This window comes from Castanea sativa, chromosome 7, assembly GCF_040712315.1.
Source record: "Castanea sativa cultivar Marrone di Chiusa Pesio chromosome 7, ASM4071231v1".
Lineage (NCBI taxonomy): Eukaryota > Viridiplantae > Streptophyta > Magnoliopsida > Fagales > Fagaceae > Castanea > Castanea sativa.
In genome coordinates, this window is record NC_134019.1 from 33,222,187 (window position 1) to 33,235,004 (window position 12,818).

At 33.2% G+C, this 12,818-nt stretch overlaps 2 protein-coding genes across 2 annotated transcripts; one reads left to right on the forward strand and one right to left on the reverse strand.

Annotated features, from left to right (window-relative positions):
- Positions 1 to 1,120: 1,120 nt before the first annotated feature.
- LOC142643676 (protein DMR6-LIKE OXYGENASE 2-like) lies at positions 1,121 to 3,204 on the reverse strand. The gene is made up of 3 exons (XM_075818376.1): positions 2,634 to 3,204; positions 2,060 to 2,387; positions 1,121 to 1,559 (listed from the first exon to the last, which is right to left on the reverse strand). The coding sequence occupies exons 1-3, from the start codon at positions 3,101 to 3,103 to the stop codon at positions 1,299 to 1,301; spliced, it is 1,059 nt and encodes a 352-aa protein (XP_075674491.1). The 5' UTR covers positions 3,104 to 3,204; the 3' UTR covers positions 1,121 to 1,298.
- A 5,641-nt stretch (positions 3,205 to 8,845) lies between these two features.
- On the forward strand, positions 8,846 to 10,262 carry LOC142642487 (uncharacterized). The gene is made up of 2 exons (XM_075816843.1): positions 8,846 to 9,383; positions 9,490 to 10,262. The coding sequence occupies exons 1-2, from the start codon at positions 9,033 to 9,035 to the stop codon at positions 10,060 to 10,062; spliced, it is 924 nt and encodes a 307-aa protein (XP_075672958.1). The 5' UTR covers positions 8,846 to 9,032; the 3' UTR covers positions 10,063 to 10,262.
- The last annotated feature ends 2,556 nt before the right edge of the window (positions 10,263 to 12,818 follow it).

Here is a 12,818-nt window from a genome sequence, read left to right on the forward strand (position 1 = left end):
GTAGCATTTTGATACATCAAAATGACATTTAAAAAAAAAAAAAAAAACACCTAATACTAATGCTCTTGCAAAGGAAAATGTCTTAAGTAATTATCATTTTGCATTAAAAAAGAGGAACTCAGTTTCTCCATTAATTATAAGCCTGTATAATATGTGAAAAGTAAAAGTGGGTTTAGCGATGGGGAAGGGTATTTAATGGAAGCTCTCACAAAATATTAGTCTCACTAATTTCTGCACACAATAAGCACAACAAAGATTCGATGTCAAACACCCCCCCCCCCCCCCACAAAAAAAAAAAAAAAAAAAAAACCAATCAAACTCACAGTGCCATGACTCACCAGTGATGGACTCAAAAGGCTCGAGACATGCATGGTGGGGACGAAATTATGGTGAATCAACAGTTTAGGGTTGTATTGGGGTGTGGGAGTGTTGGTGTGTGTGTATGAGAGAGAGAGAGAGAGGTAAGTTAGAAGATTTAGTAATATAATTTACTAGCATTGGAAGAATCTCGACTCTTGAATAGTCCAGATCCAAGTGGATCAATCTTTTGAAAATGCTACAACAGTCATAGCCGTATGGCCCATATCAATAGATTTAACATGAAACTCGATTCTTTATTCAAAAAGGCTACTTTTCGATATAAGTTTAAAATAGTTCTATTTGGTCAAATAATTGTCCAACTAGATAACTAAGCAAGGTGCGATGGAAATTACTTTCCCCCCAAAAAAATGACATGTCAATGTTTTAAGTCAAAGAATCAGTCTTTAGTAAAAAATATGGGGGTAAAAATGAATAATAACACTACAAGTATAAACTAATTTATAATATTTTTACAAATTATTGATGTAGTAATTAAATTCTTATTAGTTCTAATATGAGTTTATCACTAACATCATATTTATGTTTATCAATAATTATTTAAAAAATATTAAAGTCACATCAGCGGTTTGTAAAAATGTTATAAACTAATTTGTATCTATAGTATTACTAAAAAAAAAAAATTCCTAGAAATCATCTCTTTTAGACCCAATAAAAGTAGAAATTTTATGCAGAACTTTTAAATAACCTGATATGATAATTTTGGATTTATCCAAGCATCAAACAATGACTGCAATTTCCTCCCATTGTAATTTATAAATTATATGTCAAATGGTCTTTTTTTTTTTTTGGGCAATATGAGGCAAACACATTGAAGCAAACTCTCATTGATATTTATAGTACATATAGCTCGTCTCTAAGACATTGAAATGCATCATGCTTCCAAAGTCTCTATGCTGATGATGGCACTAACAACAAGCTTAATCTGATACCTTGAAATGATAAATTTGGATATTTTCAACATTAAGTTTTTGGAAATTACTGCGCTTTTTGGTGGTTATAAACTTGCCCCAATTGTATGCCCTATATTTTGCAGGGTTTTGCTCATCTGTCAGCTCCTCCAAGGGCTTGACCATGGTGTAGTGCGCCGGGTTGAAGAAAAATGGAAGAGAGAACCTTTCCCTCTCTGAGTTCACCATCACCCTGTGCTCCACACTCTCATACCTGTCATTACTCCAAACCTAAAAAAGATTTCCATTCTGAGTGAAACTGGCCAACTACAAAAGCCTCCAAGTACATATCAATTTAAAAGAGGAATAGTATTAATTTTAATTGGACTAGTACTTATATTTTTTATCCATACATGCATGTATGGATAACACTGAGAAAAAAGTGATATAGTAACATTACTCATCTATTTGGATTTGGATATTGTATTTTCTTTTCTTTTTTAATTAATAAAGATAATTTGGATATTGTAGACAACTTATTTATGTCAAACTCAGCATACTTTTTGGCCATGAAAATGTTATAGACTTTTTTTTTTTTTTCCTGAGAAGAAAAAATATTATAGACTTGGACTTCCAGATTTTCAAATTATATATGGACTTTGCTCATTATTTCTTTCTTGGGTTTCTCAGTCAGTTTTACCTCTAGTAATTGGTACTTGAAAGCAAGTTTGGCTGTTAACAAAAATATGAATGATTTGTACTTACCAAAGTTAAGGATCTGGAAATGTTACCTGAATAATGTCACCAACATTGATGATATAAGCACCTGGGGTGGGTTTGACCCGAACCCACTCTCCATCTGTTTTCCGCTTCACTTCCAATCCTCCAACATCATCTTGAGCAAGGATGGTTAAGGCACCAGCATCCTTGTGCCGACCAACACCAAGCGCTAGCTCAGGAGTAGGGCAAGGTGGATAGTGATTTACTCGCATGAAGCTGGTCTGATCTTTGAAGAAGCCATGGAACCTATCTACTGGCAAGTCTAGGGATAAAGCAATAAGTTCCAATAATTTGTAAGCTAGTTTTACCATCTCTTGACCATACTCTTGGCATGTCTCCCTGGATAGTGGTCAAAGAAACCCATCAGATCACATAGATTAAACCCCTTGAATTGGGCTTTAAACTAGACCATAATTCTTGATAGAATATTAATCTCAATTCTAATTCAATTACAGAGGGTCCCCCCAAAAAACAGTTAGGAAGACACATTCATATGTTACTAACATGTTAACCTTAGGAATTAGGACACAATATATAGTCCTATAATAATGATTTCCATATATTAATTATTGTTAAAAACCTTACCTTAATTCAGGAGGGTACTCAGGCCACTGATTATACCATTCAGTGACTTCCTTGTCATCAGGCTCATGCGAGGCAGGGACTATAGTGGTTTCCTCTATAGTAAAATCAAACACTTCTTTCCAGTCCCTAACATTCTTGGTATGTTCTGCGTCAAAGTAACCAGTCACCTCCTTCTCATTCCTCCTCACCTTCCTCTTCTCCTCCAAACTCTGCGCAAAGAATTTTCTCGAGGCACCATCAATCTTCTGGCGCTTCTCCAAAGGCACCCCATGATTGATCACCTGGAAAAACCCCCAGTCCTTGCATGCATTGCCTACATCTTTAACAAGGCCTTCAAATTCAATGGCGGAAGCATTGTTGGAGGAGAGTATTGGAGCGAGATCGATTAGTGGGACACCTTTACCTTCTATGTAGGAGATTCTTGGCCTGTGTTCAGGTTCTTGGATGAAAGCTGGATCAACCTCTCCCATAGTAATTGGTGGATGATATTTTTTAGTGCTCAAAGTGATTAGTTTAATATCTGCGTGTTTCACTGTGAGATTGATTAGGTTTTTTTAAGAATTGGTGGTGAAGGGTGAAGGGTAGGTTTTTTTTAACTTTTATAGTGCGAGATTGAGTTTTTTGTACATTGAACTTGGACGAGTTTTTGGTTTTGTACGAAGAGATTAGAACTAAGGTATCTGATTTTATATGCTTACTGTTTTTCTATGGTTGTGACGTTTGCGCTTGCATGGCTGAGTTGATTAGTTCTATCCCTTTTGGCAATAGACATCGGTTACCGAAGTTCTATCTTCGGTCTCAAAAAAAAAAATCGGTTACGGAAGTTACCCTTTATTGTTGTTGTGGTCGGGGCGGCTTTGCAACTTAGGCGGCTATTGTTAAGTAGCGTTAAATTTAAAATATTTTTATAATAATTTTACAATAAATTATAAATTGTTAATTTTTATTTGTTTTAATTTGAATATATAATTGAAATTACTTTTTTGTTTTACCACTAACAATTTATCATTTAAGATTTGTTGTGAAAGTGTTCAAATGCAATTATAATAGATATTGATCATATGACTTAAATACAAATTAAAATTTACACTATTAATGTTCAATATAAAAGTTGAAGAGTGGGAATTTTATTTTTATTTTTTATAAACAAGAGTAGGAATATTTTGGTGTGATGAAAGACCTCACGTGATTTCCTTTTTCTACATTGACATGTTATTAACTTTGACGGTCTAGTGAGTATATATCCCATACACCTAACATTTTAAGTAAAAAAAAAAAAAAAAAAAAAATATATATATATATATATATATATATATATATATATATATATATATATATATATATAAAAGTTACTTTAACTCATTAAGATTGTATCATAGTATCGTTCATGGTACTAAATCTATTTATGATTGATCTTGAACTAATTTTTTAATCTTTATTTATTTTATTTTGTATATACCATTAAACAATCACTCAAAAACTCATTCCAATATCACATTTAAAGAAACCAATATTCCTTAAATTCATATCTTTGAGCCAGTATAGGGGTTCAACATGAGTATTCTTATTCTAGATAGAGAATTGTGTAGTATTCTGATATTCTCCAAATCTTAAAGCTTTTTTCTCTTAAAATATGTATCAATTGTAGATTGGTTTCTCATTAAATTACCTATATATATATATATATTAAAACCTAAATATTAAATTTTAAATACTAATTATATAGTCACTTTTTTCACTTAAAAAATGTAAAATATTATTTATGCTAAAAAAAAAAAAGAAACAACCAATGTAAATTTTGTTTTTATATTAATGCTTCAATAATCTATAATTACACATTCTACAAACAATATTATTTTTGGAGGATCAAACATAAATATATAAAAAAATGTATAACAAATAGCAATAACACTAATCATGGTAAAATAAGCAAACAAATAAGTTAGTAACCTTGGTTGAAAAGTAAAATATAATATAAAAATAGTAAAAAAAGGTGACAGCAACAAGCTACGTACTAAACTGCTATTGTGTGGCGTCATCTAAAAACTAAATAAAAACTTTTTTTTTTTAAATTAAAAAAGAGATACTTTTTAGTCTTTTTCATCCAAACAGATAGAGATCTCGGCAAAAGATAAAACTGAATACAAAGAAACAGAAATATAGCACAATACCACTGGTCTACTGGCCACTAATCTAGAGCATGATTTTTACTCCCGGACCGTTCATTGAACTGTAAGAGGAAGATGTTCAAGATTTTTAAGGTTAAACCGAAATTGAATTGGGGTCGAACAGTGATGATATCATAATTATTTAAATATAAATAAATATATTAAATTAGCTTAAATAGAAAAATTAAATTAAATGACCCAATTAAATATAGAAATCCATCTTTTAAATGTATTTTTTCATATCATAACTTTCATGGTTATATTACAAAACCATGCTTAAGTTTTTATGTAACTTAATATGTAACTTAAGTTATTATATCATAACTCTCAGTTAAGTTATGATATTTTTTCATTTTAACCCATTATTATATCTTGGATATTTTTTCCTAGTCAGCTCGAATCAAATTGGTTCAACTCACTCAAAAGTTCTCAACATACTTTTAGTAATTTCATATTTTGCACATGTAGTATCCGTTTGGATCCACGTTTGCGTTTCTTTCCTTTTTTATTTTTTACCAACAGCATGTTTTGACTTTTCAGAAGTGAACAGTACACCCATGCATTGTTCACGAGTCTCACAACTTCACTTTTCAGCCACTTTTTCATTAAAAATAAGTCCCACGTCATTATTAACACATTTAAAAATTATTTTGTTACAGTATTTTCAGTTTTCAATTTTCAATTTTAGCAAAATAAGTTTTATCTAAACGGATCCGTAATGAAAATGCTTTCTGGGCTAAACAAAGAAACATTGGGCCTTGTGATTTAACTTAAAAGAAAACGAAAGTTGTTGTAATTGTTCGGTTCTTTGGGCCCAACATAAATAGCCCATTAGACATTAGTTGTGAATTGATGTGATGATACACTTGAAGCCTTCATTCTTCTTCGACAGTACACTAACTAGCACAGCACTTGGAGTCTCTTGTTTTGGTGGGCGAACAGGCCAACAAAGCAAATAAAGAAAAGTAAAGAGTATTAATATAAAATGAAAGTGCTCAACTTCCAAGAATGCTTTGGCAGCACCTCCTCCATGCAAAGTGCTTCAAAGTTGGCATTTTATAATTCAAAACTTCTCTTTACTTCTTTCTTTGAAAGTTTCAGATGCAGTGCTCAAGACCTCAAGTGAATTTCTATTCTTCTCTTCACTTGAGCATCCTCCGCCGTGTGCTTGTGAATTTCTGTTCTTATCTTCCTTCTTTCTCCTTTTTTTTGTTTTTTGGTCAACAACTTCTTTCATTTTCTCTATCTCATGTTGCCCTCTCTTCTCTATCACTTGAGGAAAAAGATCCAAACTTTATGGAGAGACACGAAATGCAAGATCTGAGAGCGGAAAGAGAAAGAATGCAAAGAGTAATAGAGAGACACGCAAGAAGAAGGAGGTTCAACAATTTTTTTTAATGCTTTGATCTGAACTGTGGACGGTTTTCAGACCCGAGCGGTTCAACCACGGTTTGAACGATTTCATGCTTTTAATGCATAGAATGGTTCTTAGGGTTAAAAGAACCGGATTGATGAGAGGGTCACGGTTAACCGAGCAGACCGTACGGTCCAGTCCGGGTTTGAAAACCGTTATCTGGAGGTCGCTGGTCGTTGGTTCACTTAAACGAAAGCTGAAGCGCGGTAAATAAAAAGAACCAAGAAAACTGTTGAGTTTGTTGCAGTACTGCTAAGACTACAGTAGAGCTAGCAGTAAGGAATTTTTTGTTTTATTCATATTTATTTTAACTAAATAACCTATGTATGTCAAAGATTTTTATTTTTGATATTTGGAGGAGCTAATGGACCAAGGGATGGAGTGGATTTAAAATATATATATATATATATATATATATATATATATATTGGGTTTTTTTTAATGAATTTTAAGATTTGTGAGAAATAAGTAGTAAAATAATTTTTAAATATATAAATAGTGTCGTTAAATTTATTTTTTATATAAAAAATTGGTTAAAAAGTGTATAACAGCAGTGCGTGAACAATAACTCCTATTCTCCAAAAACGCATGCAAAGGAAAAAAAAAGCTGAAAGGCATGGCATCCAAAACGTAAACTCAATAATCCTTATTAAAAAAAAACTTATATATAATTTTTCAATTTATTAAGGCTTAATTAGGTGAAATTTTAACTGACTCCGCCACTAGATGAAAAACGTAAACCTAACTAACGGTGATATTAATATATTAATATTAATGCCAAGATGCCATGTAGATAGACCACGTGGCTTTAATTTATTTTTTACTTTTTAAAAAAGTCACTGCATTTGGTTCATTTCAAATGCATCCAATCAACTGTGTGCCTTTCAATATTCAAAAGCAAATTACAAAGCTGCTTCAGTCCATTCAAAACCGCAATGAATACCTTCATTCAAGATATTCATAACAAAATTAAATCCAAAAATCACCATGGCCCCATAAAATTTATTTAAAAAAGAAAAAAATCGGTACGTACACAATTAAACACCATGTCCCAGAGAGAGACAGAGATGGAGGTCATCAATCTTCAGTTTAAGGCTATAATTTGATGGTTTCGGTTACAATACAAAATACCAAATCCCAAAAGCCCAGCTCAAAACACGTCTGAAACAAAACCCCAGAATTGGTGGATCCAAACAATGAGAGAGAAAATATTATAGGGGACTAAGTGCCCGTTTGGTTGGGCTTTTAGGACCCAAAACATAGCTTTTACATAAAGTTGGCAATGGCTGGGCGTTTGGTGAAGCCTAAACGCAAATTTTAGATAAAAGTTGCGTTTTAAGGCAAAGGCAAAAACGCTGATTTTTGAAATGGTGGTTTGAAGGTCCATAAGCAAAACGCGCATCAACGTTTTCAGCTATCCGTTGAGCTGAGACCTAAAATTACCGAATCACCCTCTCATCTCATCTCTCTGCTTCGCTGAAATTTCTATGTAATAATTCCTCTCATCTCTTCTCTGCTCTGCCTTCTCCGTGCTGCTACCGATCTCCCTGTGGTAAGTCATCTGTGACTTCATCTTCTTCTTCCTCTTCTGCTTTCTTCGTTTTGTCTGATCTGTAATTTTTTTGTTTTAATTTTTTTTTTCTGATCTGAGACAGGAATCTTGAAGGTACGCATTTGATCAAAAAGGCACCAAGCAAGACTGATCTGCTACCAAAATCCACCAGGTACCAACAGTGATCCGAATTTTTTTTTTTTTTTTTAAGATCTGAAACAGGGTGTATTTCATCTAACTTTATTTGTACCTTTTTGAGTTTTTGAGGGTTTGGAGATTTAATGATGACCCATTTGGTTCTTCAGTTGATTGGGTTTTGAAATTTGTTTGTTGATTGGGTGTATTTGATCTAACTTTGTTTGTTTGTTTCGGTTCTTTAGTTGATAGTGTGTTCGGCCAAAATGAAATAAAGCCCCATTTGTTTCGGATTTAGAAATTGTTGCAAATGGTTTTGAAATAAAGCCCCATTTGTTTGTTTGGCCAAAATGAAACCATATTATGATTTATTGATGTTTTTTTTTTTTAATGTTTATGAAACTCTGCATGTGTCTGTGCTTAGCTTAGTGTGTCATATGTTTTGTTCATAGCCTGGAAAAAAGAGGGTTTGGGTAACTCTATTTTGAGTTTGTTATATTTGAGTTGGTTTGTATTGCATTTAGGGGAATTATCATTGTGAAGTTACGTTGTGTGGGAAAAAAAATTTTAGATCTGATTAGCCTAGGTGTATTTGATCTACTTTTACCAAAAATTGTTTTTTGGCTGACTTGGTTCCAGCCTCTGCCCAGCAGCAGCAGCAGCAGCTGATGCAGTGGCTGCTGCAACTGGGGCATGCCCCATCAGTGTAAATTGAAGTAAGAACAACCCAGCAGCTACATCACTTGGTTTTTTTTTCATTAAAACACTATACATCAATGTAAAAGTAAGAAGTAAAAACAACTTTTCATGAGTAATTAAATAAACTCAATGTTAATTGAAGTTTATAGACACCATACATCAACTTTTCATCAGCTGCTGCTGCTGGGCATGACCCATCAGCAGCAGCAGCAGCCTGCTGCTAAATGCACTGCATAATATACTTCATATATACTCTAGGAATGCACTGCATAATAAAAAATATGAACTAGTTACTTGAGCAAATTGACACATATTTAATTATTTTCACTCATTTATGTGTAAACTTATTTTTTATGTTATTGATTGTGCGTTTTTTGCATTTTTTACAATCTTCTATTTTTTGCATTTCTTATGGTTGGTTAACTTTATAGATGGGAAAAAATACCACTTCCAACCCCGAGGTAAAAAAGGCTAGAGCAGATTGGGATATTAATCCATCGTGGACAACTACTTTTTGTAACCTTTGTGTGGAACAAATTCAAGCCAGGAATAAAACAAAAGGTGCTGCCTTTAGTCTCGAAGGTTGGTTCAATTTGGTGACCAAATTTTGTGAGGAGACCGGTCAAAACTATGATAAGGACCAATTAAAAAGTAGGTGGGATGTATTAAAAGGTGATTGGAGAGTGTGGGAAAAATTGAGGAATCTTGACACAGGTTTAGGTTGGGATGCAGTGAAGGGAACGATTGCCGCTCCTGATTGTTGGTGGAACCTGAAGTTGAAGGTGAGTTGAGTATTTTATTAATATGTAGTTTGTTGGAGATAGTTTTTTTTTTTTTTTTTTTTTAATATTATTCTTATATAAGTGAAATTACAATTACATTTTGTAGGAATTATCCAAAGCTAAAAAATTCCGAGAGAGAGGTCCACAGAATCTAGAACAACTTGAGATAATGTTTAGGAATGTTGCAGCAACTGGGGTAGCTGCATGGACCCCTTCTTCAGGTACATTACCTCCAACAATGCCAAAAGAGGGTGCTGGTGATTCAGATGGTAGCTCTGAATTTAAGGATAACCAATGTGACATGAGTTTAGACATTGGTAGTTTGCAGCAAGGAAATACTAGTCAATCACGTAGTTCAGGACAAAAGCGAGCTAGTGAATCAATACCCTCACAGAAGAAAAAGAAGAAGATAGGAGGAGCTGCAATGTTGGACAATCGTATTAGTCAGTTAATAACTGTATGTCAGAATAGGTCTGAAGGTACTTCTCGAGAGTCACCAAGTTCAATTGATAATGTAATGGCGATTGTGAAAGCACTTCCTGGAGTGGATTTTGCGTTTGTGGTTGAAGCTTCCATTATCTTTCTAAAAAAGTCACGTAGGGAGATGTTCCTAACTTTTAAGGACCCAGAGTCACAGCTGAAGTGGCTACAAGCAATAATTTATAGGCAGCAGAAGTGACTAACCTGATGTGGTATTAACTATGTTGTATTAGCTTTAAACTAAGTTAGCTATGTTGTATGAACTATGTTGTATTTGCTATGTTGTATTAACTTTAAACTAAGTTATGTGATATTTAGTATTAGCTTTGGACTAATATATGTGTAATGCAAACATATTTGAAATTTTCATTACAGTGTTATGTACTTGATGTTGTGAATTGTCTTGGTATGTTGTGAATTGTCTTGATTGAATATTTGTTATTTTGTTGTGTAGCTGAAACCAATATGGATGATTATAATGGTACTCATGAGAGTGGACATTTTATGGAACTATTAATGGATGGGGATTACAGAAATTATTGTGATGATCATGATGGTAGTGATTATAACAATGTTGACAATAATAATGATGGTGCGGACAATAATAATGATGGTGATAACAATGATGGTGATGATGATGATGATGATGATGATGATGAAAGTAGTGACAGTGATGATGACAGTGATAGTGATTCTGACAGTGATGATAGTAATGACAATTCTAACGAGGAGTTTTACCAGCTTGTGACAGTTACCTGTGAAGCAGTTGTGACATATTTCAATAAGTACATTAATAAGACTCCTTGTCATGATTCTGAACAAACGGGGTGGGATTGGCTAAGACGCTGTATGGAAGGTAATGAGACTTTGTGTTACAATATGTTTAGAATGAGAAAGGAGGTGTTTCATAATTTGTGTCAAGTTTTACAACGTGACTTTGGACTTCAACATTCAAGGAATATAAGGTTAGAAGAGTTAGTGGCAATCTGTTTACTGATACTTGGTCATGGAACATGTAACCGAATGGTTCAAGAATTATTTCAGCATTCGGGTGAAACCATAAGTAGACATTTTGAGAAGATGATCACTCTGTTAGGTGCTCGCTTTGCAGAAGCATATGTAAAGCCTTCGGATCCAACTTTTAGTGAAGTTCCAACCAAAATACAAGACCATCCAATTTATTGGCCACATTTCAAAGTATGTGTACTATTGTATATTTGAATAAGTGTTATTGTCTATAAGATAATACAATGCATGTGGAACTGAAAACTATTAATGTTTTTATTAGGATTGCATCGGTGCGATTGATGGCACACATGTGATAGCGATTGTACCTACTGAGAAGTCCATTCCATACTTTGGAAGAAAGGGATATCTAACCCAAAATGTGATGGCTGCATGTGACTTTGATATGTTATTCACATTTGTTTTGCCTGGATGGGAAGGTGCAGCACATGACACCCACATTTTTCTTGATACTATTCGTACACAAAGTAACAACTTTCCGCACCCACCACCAGGTTTGTAATTGGTTAATCAATTGTTCATTATAATGACATAATGTGTGTGTGTTTAATACAATTGAATTTCTTTGTTTAGGGAAATATTATGTAGTTGATTCTGGATACCCAATGATGCAAGGCTATTTGGCACCATACAAAGGGATATCATACCATCTTCAGGACTTTCGAAGGAGAGATGGAGGCCCTAGAACTAGACATGAAAAATTTAATCATGCTCACTCATCTCTTCGATGTGTGATTGAGCGCACTTTTGGTGTGTGGAAGAATAAATGGAGAATTATTAGAAACATGCCATCTTTTTCATTCCATATCCAAATACTTATTGTATCTGCTACTATGGCTCTTCATAATTTTGTTAGACTAAATGATAGGGATGATAGGGAGTTCATAAATGCCAATGAAGATTCAATTTCTAGAAGAGAACGTAATAGTGAAGCATGTAGCAGTTATGAGCAAAACTCAGGAACTTTAACAGATCCTGCAATGGTGGTTCTTCGTGATTCCATTGCAAATTCTATTTGGGGGGGTAATAATTAGTAGTTGTATTTTTTTTTTTGTATAATATCATGTAGTACAATTTATATTTGGATTATTGGTATGTATTTTATATCTTTTTACATTTTTATATAGCACAATTTAAACTTGGATTATTGGTGTATATTTTATCATCTTTTTACATTTTCATTTTGTGCTTCATGATGATGAAAATTGTTTAGATTTAATTAATATTAATAAGAAGTCATTAATGGTAATAACAAATAATTATGCCACTAAAAAAGAATAATTGCCCAAACATTATTAAAATAATACCAATAATATAAATTTATTATTATTATTATTATTTAGTAAGTATATGAAGTAGTTGAATTATAAGTATGAAATAAACTTTCTTATATATACATTGTCCTTTTTGGTAATTTGTCCATCAAACTGCAACTTTTATAGTTTTAGCCAAACACTCAGCTTTTTCAAAAAGCACTTTTTAACAGCTTTTACCAAACACTCAGCTTTTTGAAAAATCACTTTTTCATTATGCACTTTTTCAAAACTCAACTTTTTCATTATGCACTTTTTTAAAAAGCCCAACCAAACTCACCCTAAGTAACATCTTCATTTGCACAGAAACAAGTTAATAATGTTAACATGTATAGTGTTGTGGGCTTTAGGCTCAAACTAGTTTACTTGTATAGCACTCATATTTACTTGTACTGCACTCATATGCCTATTATATAAAGGCACTCATGTATATTCTTTCGGTAAGAAATACAATACTATTGAATTCAGTATTTCTAACATGGTATCAGAGCCATTGCTCTGACTTTTTCTTAGCAGTCTTGTCTTTATTGGTGTAACTCCATTCTCAATATTGCTTCCGCTGTCACAACAACTGCCACAGCCTTTCGCCGTTGAACCTTCGAGTCTTCCAGACATC

Bases quoted from the DNA above. Each gene is read 5' to 3' on its own strand.
- LOC142642487 (XM_075816843.1), top strand. From the start codon at position 9,033: ATGGGAAAAAATACCACTTCCAACCCCGAGGTAAAAAAGGCTAGAGCA. The intron at 9,384-9,489 runs GTGAGTTGAGTA...TACATTTTGTAG, and splicing joins GGTGGAACCTGAAGTTGAAG to GAATTATCCAAAGCTAAAAA.
- LOC142643676 (XM_075818376.1), bottom strand. From the start codon at position 3,103: ATGGGAGAGGTTGATCCAGCTTTCATCCAAGAACCTGAACACAGGCCA. The intron at 2,388-2,633 runs GTAAGGTTTTTA...ACCACTATCCAG, and splicing joins GAGTACCCTCCTGAATTAAG to GGAGACATGCCAAGAGTATG. The intron at 1,560-2,059 runs GTAACATTTCCA...AATCTTTTTTAG, and splicing joins ATGTTGGTGACATTATTCAG to GTTTGGAGTAATGACAGGTA.